This window comes from Gymnoscopelus braueri (genome assembly GCF_963280865.1).
Source record: "Gymnoscopelus braueri genome assembly, chromosome: 19".
Taxonomy (NCBI): Eukaryota; Metazoa; Chordata; class Actinopteri; order Myctophiformes; family Myctophidae; genus Gymnoscopelus; species Gymnoscopelus braueri.
Window position 1 is genome coordinate 8,898,895 of NC_137621.1, and position 23,673 is coordinate 8,922,567.

Genomic DNA, 23,673 nt, shown 5'->3' on the forward strand with positions numbered 1-23,673 from the left:
TCTCTCTCCCTTTCTGTCTTCATTCCCCCCTATGCTACTGATCTATGTCATCTATCTCTGTATCTGTGTTTTCATTGATTTTAGATTTAAGCATTTAGCAGACACTCTTATCCAGAGAGACTTACAAAGTGTACGATCAGAGTAACGTCAACAAACGACCGGGTAAATGGTCACGTAAATAGACCTTTGCAGCGAGTTTCCGGAAGTAAAAATCCCATCCCCTTTTCTCTCTAGATGATTTCATCATTATCAGCTTTAATGTTCTTACAATCCAATACAGTCTTTCCACTAGGCTCCTGGTAGTAAAGCTATGCTATATGCTCCTGTAGGAGCCACACGTCTGTATGCAATCAGGGCGTTTTTTGCTGTAGACAAGGTCAGGCCTGGTGCCTCAAGAGTCAGTTGATCGCAGTTTGAACAGGAGCCATCAGGGTGTCGTGGTTGGAAAGATCCAGCAGGGGGCAGAACATTTCCACTCTTCATGCTTTCTATGATCTAAGAAGTGATCAATCTCTGTATGTCTTATACTGTATATGGGTGCGGTTGGTATAATGTAGTGAACAGTAACAAATATTGCAAATATTTACCCAGGAAATCCCCCAACATGTGGATAAAAAGTAAATAAAGCTTATGGAAGACACACACCCCAATACTGTGTGTGTGTGTGTGTGTGTGTGTGTGTGTGTGTGTGTGTGTGTGTGTGTGTGTGTGTGTGTGTGTGTGTGTGTGTGTGTGTGTGTGTGTGTGTGTGTGTGTGTGTGTGTGTGTGTGTGTGTGTGTGTGTGTGTGTGTGTGTGTGTGTGTGTGTGTGTGTGTGGTCCTTGTTTTTTTAATCTCCATCACAGAGAAGTCGAATGCCATCTGCCACGTGAATAATCCCTATTTCTATTGTATTTATTCTACCTAAGATCTTTAATATATGATTAGATAGCCAATTCCACACCTTGCCACTAGTATGAAATGCTGTCTCCTAAGTAGGCGCGGTTTGACAAGATCTCCCGAACACCCTTTGATCGCTGTAGATTCCTCCTGATTTGTCTGTCTGACGAATACAACTTTAATGTGGAAATGTTCTGACCATACAGTATGTGGCTTGTGAAGAACGGGTCCAATATTTACTTCAGTGACCATGGGGCAAAAGAATCGGTCGTAATCTGTGTTCATGTGTTCATTATTCACCTGTTTCCTAGGCTGTGTGTTTTCCACTTCCTGTCGATTTGATCCAATGAAATCCAATGAAACTGGTCAGATGACCAATGATATCCAATGAAATCGACAGGAAGTGGAAAACACACAGCCTAGGAAACAGGTGAATAGACAGAAGTGAAAATAGCAGATCTACAAGCTTGTAGCTCAAGATTTGTACACCACAATTGTGCAACGAACAGGAGCATTAAGTTGGTTATTGTTTCTAAATATCAGTTTTGATTTATTTTTTGGTTAATTGCCCAGCCCTATTACACAGACACAGGAAGTCCAGCTCAGTTTGGCAGTCTTTGCTTTCTATTGACTTGTCTTTGGTTCTACTTCTACCCAAGACAAACAATAGAAAAGCAAGACATTGGCACTGAAATGGCGTCTTTCTGAGAGACAAATCAGGAGAAATCTACTTTGTTATCGACCTTTCACTGTCCTAGCAAAACGAGATCTGACGTCAGACGGCGTCCAGACCACTCGGGAGACCATTTGTGTACCATTCCGCACCTAGAGCGAAGCGTGCCATGGCGTATTTCCCTAAAGTAAAGGAATAGTTCATCCAAAAAATTACTTATTTTCTATCAATTACACATCCCATGAAGCATTGAATTCATGGAGATTTGTTTGTTCCTCTCTGTTCCCGCTCAGGTCTCAGAGCGCCCCCATGAGGAGGGAGGTGAAAGTGCAGCTGTTAGAGCCTGGACTCCTTGGTCAGAGGAAGGAGTCGACAGACATCCCAGCAGGACTGGGCGCCATGGTAACTGCTGCCGCTGTGGCCGCCACAGCCCCTTTAATCAAGGTACATACTGTATATAGTCACTGTCGGGTGACCTGCTACTTATCGGGAAATGTAAGAAATAAATCTGTGTTCGGATCCAATGTTATTTAGTCACAAGCTCTTGTTAATACTTGTCATTGATTAAATATTTATAAAAACCCACAGACACACTTAACCACTTTCGCTTTCTCTTTTAAAATGTTTTTAAAATAACGGGGATAGCATCATAGCAGATCAGACACACGTGAGCTTGTAGAAGATCGGCTATTTTTGCCACTTTTGTGAGATACTTTGTACAACGAAGTAGGGCGTTAAATACGTTGAAATATGGAGATACATGTACAAGGTTTCTGCCCGACAGCAGCAACATGCTTATTTAGTGTTGTTTTTATTATTATTATTTATCTGATCAGATGGATTAGAATAGTAGTATTAATCAGATATGGAAGAAGTGCTTAATTTGTTTTACTTAAGTAGAAGTATCAATCCGCTATTGTAGAAATAGTCTGTGCTAGTGCAAGTCGGGTATTCAGAATTTACTTGAGTAAAAGTACAAAAGTATTGGCATCAGAATATACTTAAAGTAACAAAAGTAAAAGTACTCATTATGCAGAAGGTCCCATTTCACAAGTTTTAATATGTATAAAATGAATAGAAATCCTTCGAAAATAGTCGATCTATAAGCTCACAGCACAAATATATTTTACTTAAGTACTGTACTTGAGTAAATGTACTTAGTTACTTTCCACCACTGGTATTAATATTAGTATTGTGTGTGGCAGGCTCAGGGTGACCTGGAGATGAGGATGTCTCAAGTTGCAGATAGTTTGAGGACACTGGTGGTCACAAACAGGTAGGACACACACACACACACACACACACACACACACACACACACACACACACACACACACACACACACACACACACACACACACACACACACACACACACACACACACACACTGGTAGGACAGACTGAAAAGCTAAGATATACACATGTACAGTACGTGAGGTTTAACATAAGGCGTGAGGTGGTGACACTTCGGTAGGTCCACATTAGCAGCAGGTATGTGCATGAGATTAGACATTAAGGTGCAAAAGAGTATCAGCTTAACTTTCACAGGTAAAATCTTCATGGTAGATCCACAAGGAAAGGTAAAGTCTGGTGACAGGTGGTGATCATGTCTTGTTCAACAGTCCGATGGTAGCCAGGTGTGTGTCTCTCTCTCTCTCGTTCGTTCGTTCGTTCGTTCACATTGCCAAGTGGAACAAAACAATGTATGTACAAATCTCTCTCTGAAGTCTGGAAAGATGAGTGCTAGGGGGTGTGATGGAGTCTGAAAAGGTGAGTGGTGCTAGGGAGTGAGGTGGAGTCTGAAGAGGTGAGTGCTAGGGGGTGAGGTGGAGTCTGAAGAGGTGAGTGCTAGGGGGGTGAGGTGGAGTCTGAAGAGGTGAGTGCTAGGGGGTGTGATGGAGTTTGAAAAGGAGTGGTGCTAGGGAGTGAGGTGGAGTCTGAAGAGGTGAGTGCTAGGGGGTGAGGTGGAGTCTGAAGAGGTGAGTGCTAGGGGGTGAGGTGGAGTCTGAAGAGGTGAGTGCTAGGGGGTGAGGTGGAGTCTGAAGAGGTGAGTTTTCAGACTGTGGTGGGATTGATACTCAACATGTGACCTCCTGGTGTTGTGCAGGGAGGAAGGAGTGATGCGGGGCAGAGAGGAGAACCGTAGGAGCAGAGCGGAGGAGGAGAACAGAGTGTCACACAGACTGGAACAACATCTCAACAGACTGGAAGAACTGGAGAAAATACAACAAAACCACTTACAACTGCAGGTACACACTACACACTGATTTATTGACTGACTGTTTACTGGCTGCTTAACTGGCTGGTGTACCGACTGGCTGCTTGAACAGCTCCAGCGCAGTATGATGACACCCTAACAACAGACTGTTTTATTTGCTCCGCTGATTGGCTGCTTTCCTCCAATCAGAGCCAGCTCCTGGGCGCGTCCCTGGGTGCGGTGACAGGCCCTGTGACCTCTGCTCCGCCAGCGACCCCTGACCCCTCGCTTCCAAACCCTCCACCCAACCAGCATCCTTCAGAGGCCACGCCTACTCACACAGGTACCCGCACATAGACATATAAAGACGCCTCTTCCGGCTCTGAGGCGTCTGTATTTCGGGCGCCATTTTGGAGAAGGCAAGCTTCCGCGTGCGTCACAGATGGGGACGCTTGGTAGGCCAATCAGAGGCAGGTGGGGGCGGGTCTTTTTGTTACCCCGCTCTTAACTCTTTAAGGGGCAGCCGCGCAGCAACCAGTTAGTTGGAACTTGGCAAACTCCACACTCGGATTAGTGAAATAATAAATTGGCGTTTACTGCAGTTTAAACAGGTTCCTAGAGACATGGTCAGTTCGTGTGCAGAATGATGAGCTTTAGCCTCTCACACCCAAAACTTTGAATATTTTGTTATCGCTGGATAAGATGTTGTCAAAATAACAATTCTTTACGTTCTTTAATTGAGGAGACTTCTTGTAAAGTAAGTAATGCAGATGTTTAATAATAGTTTCACTCTTGAGAGTGTAAAATGTTATACTCAAGAGTTAAAGATCTATTGTTGTATTTTAAATTTTTACTTTACTTCTTGTGAGTCTCGCAAGACTTGTCCTTAGTGTTTTCATTTGGGGGGAAAAAACTAAATAAGACTATGTAACTCTCTCTTCATTGGGCTATACATGGGGCAATGCAATGACATGTATTTTTGATATGTATGCTAGAAATGCTTCTGTCAAAAACCAATAAACAAATGTTTAAAAAAGAAAAAAAAGAGTTAAAGATCTATAAGGGTCCATTTGGTTATCAACTCTCCATCATTTAGCTGGGGACCACCTAGGACCCCCTCAAGGACCACTGGTGGTCCCCGGACCACTGGTTGACAACCACTGCATTAGAAGGCTCGCTAGATTCTGACAAGTCCCGGAAAAGACGCGCTGGTGATTGGCCAGTAGTCAATGCGCTGTGAGCGCTGTGATTGGCCAGTAGTCAATGCGCTGTGAGCGCTGTGATTGGCCAGTAGTCACTTTGAGTGGCAGCTTGCCCTTCTCCTAAATGGCGGCCGCGGTACAGTTCGCTCCAATGAACTGCAGAGTCCAATGAGGTATCTATTATCTATATCTATGTACAGTAAATGTACAGTAGAAAATTAGAAATACTGCAGTAAAATTAAAAATACAAAAAAAAATCAGTATTTAGTTCCTTTACACCACTGCTTACCGCATAACTTGCCGCACCCAAGCCGTGCTACTCGTACACTGACCTCGTGGTCCAAAGGCGAGAGCTGTACCGACTGAGCTACCGGGTGAATCATGAAGATCCTGTTTTATTTTTATGATCAGGTGATGCATGTCAACCACTTACACCCTAGCACCCCTATTCTGGGGGGAACAATCGTCAAAAAGTACATTCAAAGTACAGAGCAAACTGGGGTCCAGTTTACTAAGTATAGAAGGTTTAATGAATGAATGCACTGACTAATGTGTGTGAGCTCGACCGATGCCAGACTTTTGTCGCTTGATTCATGATTTTTGGAGAGTCTTGGACCACAGATTACCAATGTTTTGACTCATATTTTGTCCAAACGTTAAAAAATATTGAAATCTATTTTAAAACCTTACATTTGATTAAAGTTACTATTTGAAATATATATATATATATATATATATATATATATTCAATATATGAAAATAACTTTTAACTTCAATTATACAATGTATTATTATTTTATTTACCCACATTATCTGTTGAAAACCTTTGAAGATTTTCGGCTATAATGACATAGTGGTTAAAAACCGGAACACATAACCTGCATGTTGCTAATGTATATCAGTGGTGCTCAAACCCTTCTCATGTCAAGGACCCCCATAATTATATGTATTTGGCCGCAGACCCTCATCATCTCATAAACATTTTGTTCCAGGGAAAAAAAAATCTAATATTTGCACAAATGGGGATACGGTGGCTTAATAAGTATGGATTTTCTGAGTCCTTGCACATGTTTGAGAAGCACTGACCTCTCCTCTCCTCTCCAGGGCCCACCACCACAACCACCACCACCAACTCCTCCACCCAGCAGAACCAGAGAGGCACTAGGAGGAGTCTGGTGGACCAGCCTGCTCCCAGGTCCAGCTGCACCTCCTCTCCCTGGCACAAGGGAGTGCCCTCCTCTTCCCACAACACCAGGAGAAGACGGGACACCAAGCCAGGTCAGTTAGAACATAGTCTCGCGTAGCCGGACAACTAGTCCACAACCTCTGAATGCTTTATTCTGGAACTTAATTAGTCTGGAAATGCACCTCCCAAAAGCAGAGAAAGGAAGTTGTAATCTGTTCGTCATTTCCGTTCAACAAAATATATTTTAAAATATCTTTAGAGCATATTTTTAACTAATTTTACAAATTTACGCGACTGCAAAGACTAAACGTAAGCAGGGAGGATGAGTACGTGCAATGACAAATATCACCCTCCCCGCCCGGCTTCTCTCCCCCAAACACGAACACCAATTGTGTTCGTATAGACGCTCGACAAAGCCGGTTGCACCACGGTGGTTTCGAACCCACAACCTCCATGGTGGTGGGCAGGTACTATACCACTGCGTCACCCGAGGACCTACTTGCGGATCATTTTCAGTGCTTCCATTGCACTGTATGACTGTATGATGGAAGAATTTGAACAGTCTGGCTCGAGAGACTAGTTAGAATATAATAGTATGTATAAAAGTGGGTGGAATTCTTCGTGGTAAAGCAGTTTAATCACTTAAACCGTATCTTCATTGACCAGGGTCCCCCGAGGCCGAGGGTCTATACTTTCTCCCCCTCCTTTTTTCCCTTTACACCAAATCTCTTGGCTGAAAAAGCGACGCTTTGTAGTGTACTATATCCTCCTGAGACCCAGCATTTTTCTTTGTGCACTGTAGTGGACATCAGGTTTTGTAACTTTCCTCTAATACTCTACATGTGAGTCTATTGAGTCCTTTTGTTCCTTACAGAGGGGACAATCGTAGCTTTAAAATGATGTATCATGTGTGGGGGTGTGGCCATGTGAGAGGGGTTTGGCCTGTCTTTTGAAAAAATTGCACTACAGTGCACATTTTGGCCACACCCCCCACATGTGAGTCAATGTGAAGACTATTATGGATTATTAATTTCTGATAACTGCAAGGTAACTACTCAACTCAAACCTCTACCAAAGCGTCATTGCACTTTAAATGGAAGAATTGTTCAAGGATTTGAATACTTTATCTCCTGTTGTTTATCCTGAGCACGTGGAGAGGCTTCTGCCGACACAACAAACCTCAGTAACTTGCTCAAAGGCACACAAGGTACTGCTGTTGAAGGAGGGAGGCGAGATATGTCTGGAGGATGTAGTAACCTTGTTCAACCACATGGAGGCAGAAGTGTCCTTTCAGTAGTACAGGACACTCCTCCGAATGACTCTGCTGTATTTAACAGTCGGCCTTATCATTTTGTCATTTCTGTGTCGTACTTTTAGTTGTTTACACCAGTCGACTAATATGTTTTATCCTGTTCTTAAAGTCTTTAAAATGATGACACGATGAAGTCCACTCAACTTAGTAATACACCTCTCATATGCTCTCCTCACGTCTGTCTGTCTGCCTGCCTGCCTGCCTGTCTGTCTGTCTGCCTGCCTGCCTGCCTGCCTGCCTGCCTGCCTGCCTGCCTGCGTTGGTGTCTTGCATTCCGCTGTCTTCCCCAGAGTGTGTGTGGGGTAGTGATGGGTCGTTCATGATCGATACGTTCAAAATAACTAGTTCATTGCTGTGAACGTGAACGAGCTCGTTCACTTCCTGAAACTGTTACGTTCACGCTATCGTTCATGCCCCCCCCCCCCCCCCCCCGTACACAGAATAGCGCTACTGAACGAGAATGTGAACGAATCATTTGAACGAATCATTGCCGTGAACGTGAACGAAATCGTTCGTTCACTGAAATTAACGTTTTTTTCCCACCACTAGTGTGGGGGGGTTAGGGGTGTGTGTGGGGGGCGGGGGGGTGGCAGGCAGGGTTGCTTGTGTGAGAGGGGGGCAGCCAGGTTGTCATGGCAACTCTATTTCTACCAGTCATTCCCTCTATCGTCCTTCTTTTCACACCTCTTTCTATCCACCTTACTCTCTCTCTCTCTCTCTTTCTGTCTCTGTCTCTGTCTCTCTCTCTCGATTATGTTTATTCTAGATACCAGAGCTGTTCTCTTGTTGTAAAATGAAACCATCATGATTTCTCTATCTCTACATATTTGTCTGTAAATACATACAGTATACTGTACATCCACCGCGGTGCACCTGGTTACTACTGTCAGACTTTATGATACAAAGCATCGTGTAGCACTGGGGTGGGCAACTTTGATGATGGAGAGGGCCACTATATTTCCCACATTTTCCACATCGCATATACTGTCGGGCAGACACCTTTTATCTCTGTATTTTAACTTTGCCATTCTATGTCACAGAAAAGTAGCAAAAATACCCAATCTACAAGTTAAAAACGCACCGCACCGTGACTTGTTTTGAGCTTGTAGATCTGCTATTTTTGCAATTTTTTAATTGGAATCCAGATTTATTTATTTATTTCAAATGCATTTAGTTATACTTATGTTAACTTTATGAACTTAAATACAAATACATTGGACATACAAAAGACAATAGAAATGTAATACTAGTCATTAAGCTACTAATGAGTCATTAAGCCACTAACGACTGAAGTAATTAAAGCGGGTCATGTTTGCATGTTATGAATTGTAACAGCTTAAATCAATGATATATCAGTATTCCGTATATTAACCTGCGGGCCGCATTAAGTGAGGGTGGGGGCCGCATGTGGCCCCCGGGCCGCCAGTTGCCCATGTATGGTGTAGCACATCAAGATGTCACAACCCATCGTTGATGGCTGTCAATCATCCCGATGGCAACGTCCCATCGGTACTACCCTAATGTAGACATCTTTGATTTTTACATGTTTTCTTTTCTCTTATTCTACTCGCTCTGCCCCCCCCCCCACCCCCTGTTTTCTTTCCTGAAAACTATGAATTTATAAAACTATGAATGGAGCTTGCACAAAAATAATTTACAATTTAGGCATTTAGCAGATGCTCTTTATCCAGAGCGACTTGCAGTAAACAAGGTTGAAGGTAAACACATGCATCAAATGCAGAGAGACAGTGTAGTTCCTCAGTAATCTAGGATCAGTCTAAAAACAATATACTGTAATTCAAAAAGAATGTATCTGTACATTATTCAGATTGTCTGTCTGTCCGTCTCTCTCCACCACCAGGAAATGGCAGACGCTCGGAGGCAGTCCTCGGCAGCAGCGAGCGTAGCCTAGCAACCGGAGCCAGCACCAGCGAGACACATGAGGTTTCCATGGTTACAACCCAGCAGGACTGCAGGCCAGATCAAAGCAGGTAAAACAGGAGAGAGAGCTGGAGAGAGAGATGAGATTCTAGTGGTTCTGGTGCTGTGGTTTTTAAAATGGAGGAGTTTGTTGTGTACCACAACTTCACTGTTTAATTGTTTGTGTGTGTGTGTGTGTGTGTGTGTGTGTTTTTGCTTGTATTAATATACTTGTAAGGGTCAAATGTCCCCACAAGTATAGTATAATTTGAGAAATGGACATTGTGAGGACCCCTCTCCTCACAAGAGAAATGTTTTTAATGTGTTTTTGTGTGTGTGTGGTCCCTGCAGACAGTACTGGTTTTACCTCACAGATATTTGCATAATCATTCAGAGGAGGAGAGGGGGAGGGATGGATGGATGGATGCAGAGAGGGGCGGTGCGGGTGCGGGGGGGAGGGGTGGAGCGAGGGGGAGGGGTGCTGGATGTGTTGTAAATTCACAAGTCCTCTCCCGGTTGCCTCACTCATCGTTACCACAGCAACGCAGACAGCATTCATCAGCAGCATGCATGCGGGAGCTCACCTCTAGAGAGTGTGTGTGTGTGTGTGTGTGTGTGTGTGTGTGTGTGTGTGTGTGTGTGTGTGTGTGTGTGTGTGTGTGTGTGTGTGTGTGTGTGTGTGTGTGTGTGTGTGTGTGTGTGTGTGTGTGTGTGTGTGTGTGTGTGTGTGTGTGTGTGTGTGTGTGTGTGTGTGTGTGTGTGTGTGTGTGTGTCGCATAGTGTGAAGGAGATCTGCATGAACGTGGCAGTAAGCCAACGCTCTCTCCGTCTCTCTTGCGCATCTCAAATGAAAGAGTACTTTGAATTGCTGCCAGCAAGAGAGAGAGAGTTCATACAGACAGTTTAATGTCGCTGATCGTTTTTCCCCAGAATGCATCAGTGTGGCAAGGTGCCAGGAAGACTAACATTAATCCTGCCGTGTGTGTGTGCGTGCACACTGCGGTCAGTTCAAAATGTGTACATATGGGGCTTTCCTGTGTGTGTGTGAGAGAGAGAGAGTATAGTACATGGTATATGTCCATGTATCAGATATGAATGTTTTTCGTCTTTGTGTTTGTCTCACAACGTGCCGCTGTGCGACGTTGTCAGAGCTTGTATGTCGGCCGGTGCGAGACACAATCCACAACTAGGTATAAATCAGGCTTCAGCGACAACATGAATTCAGCAGATCCCATATACATACCATCCAGTATAAAAGAAGACCTTTAAATGGAAGGTTGTGTTAGGGTTGGGTGATGGGACCATTATTTAGAAAGATATTCTCGCCGCCCGAATCCTCCGCGCAGCCCCCACAGAACGCGTTGTGGGGTTGCATATCTGCAACCCCACAACGCGTTGCAAAGCAATATGTTGTGAGGTTGTAGATATGCTACAGCACACACGCCTATTATACATCCAATGACCTACACGCTTTCTGTCCTCCACACACTCTGTATGTCTGTCTGTCTGGCTGTAAACAACCAGACAGACAGACAGACAGACAGACAGACAGACAGACAGACAGACAGAAAGACAGACATCCCCTCCAGAGAGAGATGGAGGGGATGCAGCAGAGGAGATGGAGGAGGGGTAGCATAGTGTGTGTTTGTGTGTGTGTGTGTGTGTGTGTGTGTGTGGGTGGGCGGGCGCACACACGCATCATGTGCAATTTGTGGTAAACAGGCAGCAAGGCTCAATATTCAGCTGTGGTTGAATTCAGGAGGAAAAGCTGCCTAGCAACGCACACGCACACACGTACAAACAAACACAGCATAGTGGTTTGTGTGTGTTATGCGGTTTAGTTTCATAGAATAAAAATGGATGGATAGATTGTTTCAATAAGATCATTTCTTTGACATTTGTAAAGGATACAGTAACAGTCATAACACGAGAGGGGGTTACTCTGCTCTCTCTCTCTCTCTCTCTCTCCATTCACAAGATTGTGGGAGGGTGACAGAGAGAGAGCTAATAAGTGCTACTGTCATCCATCTCTTTCAAACCAGCAGAGAGCCTGCGGAATGACGTGTCTACGTCACCTACCCAGTCAGGTGACGTCATTCACGGTGGGTGGGTGGGGTGGGGGTCTGTGTGTGTGTGTGTGTGTGTGTGTGTGTGAGAGAGAGAGAGCGAGAGAGAGGGAGAGAGAGAGGGAGAGCGAGGAGGGAAAGAGGAGAGGGGGACACGAACAGAATTCCTCAACCAGTCTAGAGGCAGGATGCGAGGAGATGAGACGCGCACGCACATACATGCACACTCGCAGGACAACGCACGCACATACATGCACACTCACAGGACACAACAAATCAGCTCTGTGCGCTGAGGAAGAAGCTGGAATAATCATTATAAACGGCAACAACAGACTGTTGGGGGAAAAGGGGGAATATTTTTCTTTCTTTCTCCCGGGGGGAACAAAAACAAGAAACGCGTGATCTGTCCGGCGGAGAAGAGGAGAACAGCGCCACCATCATGTCTTCCACGCAGGTGTCGTCGTCGCGGCGTCAGTCTTGTTATCTGTGCGACCTGCCCCGCATGCCGTGGGCCATGATCTGGGACTTCAGCGAGGCTGTGTGCCGCGGCTGTGTCAACTACGAGGGAGCCGACCGCATCGAGTTCGTCATCGAGACCGCCCGGCATCTGAAGCGAGCTCACGGCCACCAGGACGCCGGCAGGTCCGGTCCCGGTGGACCGCAGCAGCACCAGACATCTGCTGCCAAGAGCCACGCGCCGGGAGGGATGTTACCAGGGAAAGAGCCGCCGGCAGCGGTCGGACAGCTCAACCACGTGGACGGACCGGGGAAACAGCCTCAGCCTGGCTTGGACCGGTATTCAATCGGTTCCGACGGCAGAGGGAGGTTCGATTATTCACTCGGCCCGCACGGCAGCACCAGACTACCCAATGGCTTCTCCAAATCAGACGACGGCCCACCGGAACTGAACCGACAGAGTCCAAACTCGCGGAGCAGAAGTCACGGGCTTGTAGCGGTGCCGGGTCAACTGAACGTTCCGCCTAACCTGCTGCCGCAGACGCTGCTGAACGGACCGGTCACGGCAGCGGGGATGGCGGCCCCGCATGGCATTTCGAGCCGGGTGGCTCCACAGAGCTCCATGGTCGGGGTGGGCGGCACCTCTCTCTCCATGGCCGCACAGGGACTGTCGGAACCGGGAGGGAAACGACCAGGCTCGGTGTCCAGCACCGACCAGGATCGGGAGCTGAAGGAGAAGCAGCGGAACGCTGAGGTGCTGTCAGAGCTGAGCGAGAGCCTCCGGAACCGGCAGGAGGAATGGACGAGCCGGCCCAAGGCGGTGAGAGACACGCTGGTCACTCTGTCCAACTGCGCCCCGTTCGACGTGCGCTTCAAGAAGGACCACGGCCTGGTCGGTAGGGTGTTCGCCTTTGACGCGGTATCCAAACCGGGCCTGGACTACGAGCTGAAGATCTTCATCGAGTACCCGAGCGGCTCCGGTACCGTTTTCTCCAGCGCGTCGGGGGTCGCCAAGCAGATGTACCAGGACTGCATGAAGGACTTCGGCCGAGGTTTGTCTTCTGGGTTTAAGTATTTGGAGTATGAGAAGAAGCATGGCTCCGGGGACTGGAGGCTGCTGGGGGATCTTCTCCCCGAGGCCCTGCGTTTTTTTAAGGAGGGTCTAGGAGGGGACATGCTGCCCCAGCCGCACATAGACGGCAGCTGTCCCCTGCTGCCCACCTCCCTGGTGATGCCCGGCGCTCGCTCCCTGGCCGCCGGTGGCGGCGGCGGCAGCAGCAGCAACAACCCGAGGACCGGCGGGAGGAAACGCAAAGCCTCCCCGGAGCCAGACTCCGCCGACGGCGGTCTGAAGGCGACCGAGGACCACCAGCAGAGGACGCAGTGGATGAACAGCCAGTCCTCTCATGGGGGAGGGGGAGGGGTACCCCAGCCTCCCCTTGGTCCGGGACATCCCGGCGTCCACACGCCGCCCGAATCCTCCGCGCAGCCCCCGCAGAACGGACAGTCGCCGATGGCCGCGCTCATGTCGGCGGCGGACACGCTGGGTCCGAACCCGCACTCTCCGAAGCAGGACAGGGACTCTGTTCACTCCACCACGTCGTCCTCCAGACACAACAGCAGCAGCCCCGTGTCGCCGGCCTCCGTGTCCGGCCAGCGGCGCCTCTCCTCTCGCAACGGGGACCTCGGCGCGCCGTCCCAGTCGGGCGGCGGCGGGAGCGCGCACTCCGGCATGGACCACCAGACCCAAAACATTCCGGACTCTCCCACCATGGCCAACAACGGGCCTCTGTGTTGCACCATTTGTCACGAACGGCTGGAGGACACGCATTTTGTCCAGTGCCCCTCTGTCCCCAACCACAAGTTCTGCTTCCCTTGTTCCCGGGAGAGCATCAAGGCGCAGGGAGCCACCGGAGAGGTGTACTGCCCCAGCGGGGAGAAATGCCCGTTAGTTGGCTCCAACGTGCCTTGGGCCTTCATGCAGGGAGAGATAGCGACCATTCTGGCAGGAGATGTGAAGGTAAAAAAGGAAAGAGACCCCTGATCATGAAACAAACTTTAATATTAGAAATAAAACTCTTGCTATCCAGTTAGTAGAACACATTGATTGAAAAGATGGGGTCGCACACAAGAAACGGCTCCTTTGCTGAATATTTATTTATTCCTATAACAGTCTGTTTTTTTTCATTTGATTGAATACTTATCTTATTCCCATAATACAGAGAGATTGTCAAACTTTTTAGTTTCAAGGATCCTCAATTTTGATACGATTTATTGTATTTTCTGGGACCCCAGTTTGAGAACATTTTTTATTGTTGGACATGATTTTGGTCCCATATGGTCTGTCATTTGGTCCAGAATTCCTTTGATGTCTATGTACTTGTAGGTATAGAGATCGTGACAGTGAAACTGGTCAAAACAGACTTTTATACGTTCTTTAGGTGTGTTTACTTGTACTTGTAATGATGGTGAAGACTAACTATCAGTCATTTAGCTGGGGGCCCCCCTGGAACCCCATTAAGGTCCCCTGGGTGTCCCTGGACTCCACTTGGAGAACCACTGCCTTAATAGATGGAATGAAGAATATTGAATACTCATTCAAGTTGCATGATAGACAGAATGTTAGTTTTCTTATGGGTGATGTGATTATAGTTATAAATGGTGCATTTATATAGCGCTTTTATCCAAAGCGCTTTACGTACATAGATTGCGCTTTACATTCACCCATTCACACACACATTCATACACCGATGGCGGAGGAAACCATGCAAGGCACCAACCTGCTCATCGGGAGCAATTAGGGGTTCAGCGTCTTGCTCAAGGACACTTCGACACTAAGGATCGAACTAGGAACCTCACGGTTCCCATCCGGCCGCTCTACTCCCTGATCTGCTATTTTTTTTTAATCGTGACAATTTGTGCAAATCTTTGAATAGAGCCTATATTTCTTCAAGCGAACATTTGTAAACTAGTTTGTTCCAGGGACGCCCCCAGAAGCAAAGATTTGAGTTACAACTGTTCACGATTTTTCTGAAATAGCAGATCTACAAGCTCATATAGCGCGGCACTCGGAGATGTGTTCCCCGGATTGAATGGGTTAAAGAGGTAGAACCCGCACATCGTCTTCAAGGCAAAGGATCACGTTATTGAGTAGACAACGTTTCGAGGTCTGCACTTCCTACATACTGACCTGATACCAACGTCTACTCAATAAAGCGATCCTTTGCCTTGAAGACGATGTGCGTGTTCAACCTCCTTAAAATTTGAGTTTCTTTGGCCTAGCACCCACTGTCGATGTGCGTGTAATTAGGTACGCTTTGATGTGATCGTAGACAAAATGTTCCCAGAATTTAATTTTCACATCAGTCGGTCAGTAAAGATTAGATTCGTGTCAGTATTCCTTATGATAAGGTGGACGAAGTACTCAAGCTCAGTACTTGAGTCACTTTGACTCATAGATACTCCTGGTCAACTAAAACTGAAGTGAAAGTTGCTCAGTTCACTACTTGGTTGGTCGTAATATTGTGATATGGCATAAGGTGTTGTCTTTTCCTATTTTACTTCACAAATAGTGAGCTCGCAGATAATTTCCACGATTTTCTTTTTTGGGGGGAGAATCGTTTTTATATTGTATTGATAATATCTATCTATTGATATAATCATGAGCATTTGCATTTGGTCAAAAATATTGTTGATAATTATCTATGAATGGCTGAATGCCTGAGGTTTATATAGCCTACAAAAGGTTTATTTGTTTATTTATTTATATTATTTATTTATTTATATTATTTGAGTTAATATTTCTGTCAAGACTATGAATACTCCATGTCAGAATGAATGACTAAATACTGTATGTAGAAACATACAGTATTGTACCTCGTTAATAATGGAATACTTAGATGATCTAATCTTTGCTGATGTGAAAATATGCTGAGAACATCCACCATAATGACATCACCCATAAGAAAAATAACTATTCTCTTTGGTTAAAACAAAAAGATTACTGTTAAAAGGATAGAGCTCTATATTCTGAAAGTGATCCTTCAGTAACAGGAGACTCCCCAACTCTTCAGTAAACATAAAATACATATTCAGGCGGGACAACGATTTCATCCATCAGGAGAGCATTTATCAGCATCAATTTTCTAGTCTTCCAATTCTGTCTGCAAATGTTTTGTAATCATCCCTTCCAATTTCACTTACAGCACCTTTTAAAATTAACAGTCTATTATGGGAATAAAATAAGTACAATACAATAAAGAAATAATTTAATTCTTTTCAATAAAACTCTTGTGTTTGACACCTCCTTACCCTTCCAAAATAGAGAGAGAGACACAGAGAGACATAAATTAGTCTGGAAAATATATAAATATTAAATATACATGTGAATATTTCAGCAACTGACAACTTGTGGATGTATGAAAAGAAAAGGAAAAAAAAAAAAAAAAAAAAAAAACAGACATGGAAGTTCCAGTAACGCTATGTGACGTCACCTCGTTTTCGGCACGAGGATGCTGGTTGTTGTCATGACGATGTCATGTTGTTGTGTTTTGACTGACTGACTGACGACAGGAAGGGACACAGGATGTAGGGGGAGTGAGTAGGGGTTGGGATCTAGAATCCAACATTGAGGAACCGGAATCGGTTCGGTCACATTTGGAACTGTTTCCAGAACCGGTTTTTAATCACACTGTCAGAGCTGGTTATGTGGACTTCACGTCTGCTATACGATTACTATACCAGGGGTTCTCAAACTTTTTAATTTCAACGACCACCATAACTCTTGAGTTACAGACCTTTAACCCATTAAGACGTATCCGTGTCATTTTAAGATTTCTTTGGCTATTCAAAAATGGCAGATACACAAGCTCATCTTAGGGAGGGACTATAGTGGAGAAGAGCTTGTAGATCTGCTGCTACTTTTTTTTTTTATCGTGAAAATGTGTGCAAATCTTCGTTTTCTGAAAAACTTATGTTGCTATAATATCAGTGGTTCTCAAACCTTTCCATGTCAACGACTCCATAAATGATATGTATTTGGCCGACCCCCATCTAAAAATATGTTGTTCCAGGGACCCCCCCCCCCCCCCCCGAAGTAAATATTTGAGTAAAAAATGTTTTCTTGAAAATATATATATATTCAAAGATTTGAAAAAACGTTCAGGATTTTTCAAAACAAATGGCAGATCTACAAGCTCGTAGCGTGGCTATGACCTTGTATCTCTGCTGTTTTTGATAGCCCCCCCCCCAGAAGCAGAGATTTGAGTTAAAAATGTTTGAAAAAAAAGAAAAATCAAAGATTTGCACAAATGTTCATGATTTTTCAAAACAAATAGCAGATCTACAAGCTCGTAGCGCGGCTATGAGCTTGTATATCTGCTATTTTTGATAGCCCCTCCCCAGAAGCAGAGATTTGAGATAAAAATTGTGTTAAAAAAAATCAAATATTTGCACAAATGTTCAAGATTTTTCAAAAATAGCAAATCTACAAGTTCATGATTTACAAGCTATGAGCTTGTAGATCTGCTATTTTTTTATAGCCAAAGTATAAAATATGGATAAAGTGGTTACACAGATGCGTTATATATCTATATATATATATATATATATATATATATATATATTAAAAAAGGAACCGGAATGGTTAAAATCCTAAAGGATCCCAACCCTAGGAGTGAGAGAGAAGCCTCCTCAGCTGTGTTTTCGTCAAATGAAAATATACATCATGTCCAAACCATTTCTGCTGTTTATTTTGTGTTCTTTTTTTTAAAGAACACGTTAAGGAAATGCATTTGATCAGATTTCGTGAATAATTTCAATACATTTTTTCAATTTTATTTTATATTTTCTACGGAGAAATTTTATTTAACAAAAATAATCTGTGAATCGGTCCCAGTCATCAGACTTTGAGCCGTTTAACCCATTAAGACCTGAGGCCCATTCTACCAAATGCCTTCTAAATCAGTAGTTCTCAAACCTTTTCGTGCCAAGGACATGTATTTGGCTGCGGACCCCCCCCCCCCCCATATGAAAATGTTTTGTGCCAGTGACCCCCCCCCCCAGAAGAGAAGATTTGTGTTATAAAAATTCTAAATGATTCAACGCTTTCAAGATTTTTCATTTTTTTACTCCCAGAAATAGCAGATTTAGCTCAAATCTAAAATGATGCGGTTTTAATGGGTTAAACCACTTTACTCTCTATCCACTGCACTTACAGTAGTTGCCCGGAGTCCCCAATGGCTCTATACTAGGCCCCCTCCTGTTTTCCCTCTGCACCAGGGGTTCTCAAACTATTTTTTTTATGCCAGGACATTTTTGTTTGGCGACCCCACACGCAATTTTCAAAGTTTCAATAAAGCATATTTAATAATAAAGCATACTTTATGTGTACATGGAAATGGGAAATCCGCGACAGCGATGGTTTACCGGGCTATACATTGGTAGCCTAGAATTGAAATATTTATTCGAAAATGCGTTTACAACGCTTTGATTCCTGCTGATTTTTGTGTCTAATCAACGTAGTTTAAACTGTAAAAAACATAGAAAATGCATCGCTGTGAAAGCATTTAAAAAACAAATGCCCCCGTTTATCAATGTGTGACCCCAGATTCACCTTCCCATGACCCCACTTGGGGTCCTGACCCATAGTTTGAGAACCTCTGCTCTTCAATGAATATCTATTGCCAACAATAGCCGATCCAAAAGCTCACAACGCGTTGCAGCACAGTGCATTGTGAACTTGTAGGTCGGCTATTTTTGTAGGACGTTGGCTCCAGAATATGGACGCGAGGGTTAAAGTGGTCAAGCCAGCGCAGCATTATGGTTTGGACACTGTGACGTCACGTGAAACTGCTGTTTGGCCCGTTTGTTTTTTTTACGGTTCTGTAGTGACAGAAATTAATTGATATGTAACGTGCCTTGGAGTCCGTTGTAATAAAAAAAATCCATTGGTATGAAACGTGCTGCACATTTGACTTTATTTAACTGTCTAGAACCAAAGCGTGTGTGTGTGTGTGTGTGTGTGTGTGTGTGTGTGTTGTGTGCCTAGCAGCCACTCTATAAGGCTTTAGGAAGGTTATTCCTCACTCTTCATGTTTCCTATTGGCTGATGGTAACCATGGAGAAATCACTTGTCTTTCACTGTGCAGCATGTGTGCTTTCACACACACGCGCATGCACATACTTGTTCTCAGCACTCACACACTGGCTGCATACACATTGCACTGTCTGCAGCATGCATGCTCATACTACACACACACACACACACACACACACACACACACACACACACACACACACACTGCAGTGGGACACACACATGCACTCGTTTCTGATGACTTCTGAGACTTTTGGTCAGTCTGCTATACAACCAATACCACCTGGACGACGGTATACTGTACCGAGGTTATAGCACTTCTGAACAAACACCTTTTTCTCCCCAATTTAGTCGTTTCATGCCAATTAATATGTATATCCTACTGGCTCACCTGCCAGTGAGGAGCCTCCACCGGGAGGACGTAGAGCCTTCGTCCTACTCCTGGACGCACAGGTGCCTGTTCCATGTTCCCAATTCCCAACAGATCCCCGAACCTGTTGTTTTGGGCAGCGCTGGTTTCTGTTCATTCAGCCTCCTCTCGTGTGTTGGCTGGTGAGGCGCGCCCTGTAGCGAAACACTATGTACTTCATCGTTCTGTTCATGTGCTCAAACACCAGAAAACATGAGCGCAACGCTGATATGTTACGTGTCAAACAGTCCCTGTCTGTATGCAGCAACACCTAATTGATTGATTGAATACTTGTATTAGCAGTTTGCAAAAAAAAAGCACAGGAAAGTACAGTTCAAATACAAGATATGTCTCCATTGGGGTCCTTTGTACTCAATTCAAAGAAACATTTAATGACATACACATATACACTACTATGCAAAACATCATATATACAGTTAGAAAACTAAAACAAATGTACAGTAAACAGTTCGGGGGGGGGGGGGGGGGGGTTAGGCTTTGAAAATGGTGTGTAATACTTTGAAATTGTGCACGAGCACAAACATGCATGAATGAATCTATAGTAGTAGTATTGTGTTAATAGTAAGATCTATAGTAGTAGTGTGTTAATAGTAGTGTGTTAATAGTAAGATCTATAGTAGTAGTGTGTTAATAGTAAGATCTATAGTAGTAGTGTGTTAATAGTAAGATCTATAGAAGTAGTGTGTTAATAGTAAGATCTTGGTGCATTGCAGTAGATTTCTGTCTCTTTGTGACGAGGAGCTCTTCACACACGTCTCTCTCCCGCTGTCTCTTGTCTGTCTGTCTGTCTGTCTGTCTGTCTGTCTGTCTGTCTGTCTCTCTTTCTGTCTGTCTCTCTGTCTCTGCTGTGTGTATGTGTATGTGTGTGTTCATTGTCATGCTAACCAACACACTAACACAGTGAGTAGTAGTGATAGTTAAGGTGCCCTTGTCTTTACAGGCAGCTGGTTGGGCTTTAGTTTGCAGCGTGCATATTAAACTCAACACACACACACACACACACACACACACACACACACACACACACACACACACACACACACACACACACACACACACACAGAGTATCAGTGTGTTTGTGTTCATCTGATCTGTTCACTAATGTCCTCACCTTGCAAGTGTGTGTGTGTGCATGTCAATGTGCGTGTGTGTACCTGTGTGCGTGTACGCATGAGCTCGCATGTTATGTGTGTGTAGTAGTACTGCAGTGTCATAGGGAGTGGCATTAGTTCCCTTCAGACAGACATATTCTCTCTCTCTCTCTCTCTTTCTCTGTCTTTTAATTTAATTCAAAGGAGGCATATGTTTACGTTGCCAAAGCAAGTGTGAAATAAACCAATCAAAATTAAGAATTGTATCATGTGTAATTATAAGAATAAAGAAATGTGTGAACAGCTGTGTCACATTGCAACACACACACACACACACACACACACACACACACAGACACACACTCTCTCTCCATCCAGAGGTTACTGTGCTGTGCAGTGTTGCCATGGTTACCCCCTCCTCCAACCCAGAACATGATTTATTCAGGAATGTTGCAGACAGACAGACAGACAGACAGACTGTAGGATTGCACACTGTTCCTCATTGCTATGGAAATCACAGGTGCATCGTATCACAACCATGTCATGTTTATTTCATACAGATGTGTGTGTGTGTGTGTGTGTGTTGTGTTGCCTTTGTCTTTAGACAGAATGTGCGCATTCGTGCATTTTCAACGCAGCATTTTGAATGTGCTTCTATACTGTGTGTGTGTTTTGAGCAAAGGGTTATTTTTCCAGATTATATTCCTTCGCCTGTTGGCCATTTATAGACGATGATGTCAGCATCTCCAGCGTGGAATGTGAACGACCCCTCCGCCCCCCCCACCCCACCCGCATCCCATTCTTTCCTCGTGTCAGACTGACCAATGAGCACTCAGGAGACACAGGCGTGTCTCCTCTCCTCTCCTCTCCTTTGTTCCACATATTTCAGTTTGCTGCAGAGGTCCCCCCCCCCCCCTCCCCCTCCCCCTCTCACATTTCCTGTGAAACAGCAATGACCTCCGAATCTGAGGGCAGAGAGACAGACAGACCGACAATAAGAAAACAAAATAGCTGGGTTCTACCCAGATAAGAACAATGGTGGATACTGGATACCCCAAAACGGCACAATCACATGCACAGCATGTACACAACGATGTAGGGATGTTCCCATACCCATTACTTGTTGTGTATCGGTCGATACCGAGTAGAGTACCGATCAGATACCATACCAGTGTGTAATTTAAACACATCTAGGACAGTGGTTCTCAAAGTGGGGTCCAGGGACCCTCGGGGGTTCCTTGAGGGGTTTCCATATGGACCCTTACAGGTCTGTAACTCTTTAGAATCATGGGGGTTCTTGAAATTAAAAGGGTTTGAGAACCACTGATCTAGGAATACATTAAAAAAAATCTATTAATTATTGTTAATATGCAGGTACAAAATTATGATGTAAATAGTACAGTAAGAGTATTAAACAGTCGTGACACATAAAAAATATGTAATGAAATATCATCATGTGATAAATTACGTGGTATCAGAATGGTATAGACTGGCATACTCCATGCCAGCATTTTAGGCAGCTTTTCCAATACTGGTATCGTCGGTATCGGAACAACTCTACAGAGAATCGTGCTCAACCGAGCGTCACACATTATGTAAACCCTCTCTAACCATCATGCACATCAGTGTTGATTTTGACAGCAAATGTGTATTTACCGGTAGTCTTAGTCATAGTCTTTTGAATACAATTCTGTTTAGTTTTTGTCCAGTTTTAATTGACTAAATATGATAAGATTATAGTCGACTAAATCTACAGTTGACTACGATGTATTTTGGCGGTGCCTTGATGGTGTCATAATGGCTGATTTTACACTTGGTTGCATGCTGAAAATAGCCGATCTACAAGCTCACAAGCGCGACGCATTGTGAGCTCGTAGATCTGCGAGCTTATAGATCTGCTTGTGGATCTGTGAGCCTGTAGATCTGCAACACCCGAGCGCAACCAAACATAACATGACTTTTTCTACTGGATCTCTTCTCCACTAGTCCCTGCCTGACATTTTAGTCTTTTAGTTTTTATTTGTTGACAATAATTGTCAATATATTTCGTTTTAGTTTTAGTCATCATAGCTTAGTTTTTATTTTGTTTTTTTGTCAGTGAAAACAGGTAGTCGACGGAACATTTTTCATCATAGTTTCAGTTGACGAAATCAACACGGATGCAAATGTACTGTACATACAGTACCTGCTACTGTACAGGGCTCCAGAGTGCACCCACAAATCTGTCCAGCGCAACTACAAATGTTCATTGGTTGCACCAGTGCACCTTACATTTAGAAAGTGTGTGTGTGTGTGTGTGTGTTTGCACCCAAAACATTTTTTTTTATCGCAATTTTTTTTTATCCATGTTGATCGATATCAAAATTTATCACAATGGATGGATTTGGAAAACTTAAGGGTTAGGGTACTGTGCCGTGCCACTTTTGGGACATCCTCACCGTTTCCATATATAACGGACGTCGTGTAACCCTTTGTCAACAATCTCCTCACCTTTTGGAGGATAATACAAGTTCACTGTAACACTGGTTTCATCATGTCCGTGGTATGTTCCACTCGTCTTGTTCTCCACTCCGTCTCGGACGTGGCTCAATGTAAATAACGCTGGTTTTATCGCGATTCATTATCGAGATCGTTATATCGTCCAGCTCGCAATCTTCACTCTACTCATATTGCAACATTTGATTACGCGACTGTTTCTGTTTCTATGCTGTTTTGATTCCTTTCTCTTCCTTCTGTCTCTAATCTTCCTCCCCTTATCTGAAAACTACAAATGTCAGAAAATAAATAAATAAATGTCTGTAAACCTGTGATGTGATCAACCTCCATAATCCAACCTATTGAAAGGAATGAGTGTCTGCATCCGACTGTTAACAACAATGAACCCTAGCGTTCCCCATTCTGGGGGGAGTGAACATTCGGCGGGAATAGCTGATCTGCTGTTTTCTACGAAGATATTTGGTGTAGAGCGGAAAAAGGCGGTGGCCCAGTACAGAGCTCTCTGTGTGTCATGAACTGCTAACCCAGCTATCAGCACGGAGATGCTGCCTGTTGTTACCATGGAAACAGAGAAGGGGGGGGGGGTATTTTTTTCCAAATAGCGTGTAGGACAGACATATGTTATATGAAGGCTGAGAGTGAGACAGTGTGGGAGAGACAGACAGTAG

The 23,673-nt window shown here is 44.4% G+C and overlaps 2 protein-coding genes across 3 annotated transcripts in view; both read left to right on the top strand.

Annotated features, from left to right (window-relative positions):
• kiaa0586 (KIAA0586 ortholog) overlaps nucleotides 1-23,673 on the top strand; it is a 62,187-nt gene that overhangs the window by 6,389 nt on the left and 32,125 nt on the right. For both annotated transcript variants that reach the window (XM_080414744.1, XM_080414745.1), the window contains exons 6-11: nucleotides 1,846-1,996; nucleotides 2,758-2,828; nucleotides 3,661-3,802; nucleotides 3,961-4,093; nucleotides 6,057-6,230; nucleotides 9,312-9,441. In XM_080414744.1, the coding sequence (XP_080270870.1) occupies nucleotides 1,846-1,996; nucleotides 2,758-2,828; nucleotides 3,661-3,802; nucleotides 3,961-4,093; nucleotides 6,057-6,230; nucleotides 9,312-9,441 (801 nt within the window). The remainder of the gene's footprint in view (nucleotides 1-1,845; nucleotides 1,997-2,757; nucleotides 2,829-3,660; nucleotides 3,803-3,960; nucleotides 4,094-6,056; nucleotides 6,231-9,311; nucleotides 9,442-23,673) is intronic.
• irf2bpl (interferon regulatory factor 2 binding protein-like) lies at nucleotides 11,876-13,936 on the top strand (the record flags this gene model as incomplete). Its single annotated transcript, XM_080414758.1, has 1 exon — nucleotides 11,876-13,936. The coding sequence occupies one exon, from the start codon at nucleotides 11,876-11,878 to the stop codon at nucleotides 13,934-13,936; it is 2,061 nt and encodes a 686-aa protein (XP_080270884.1).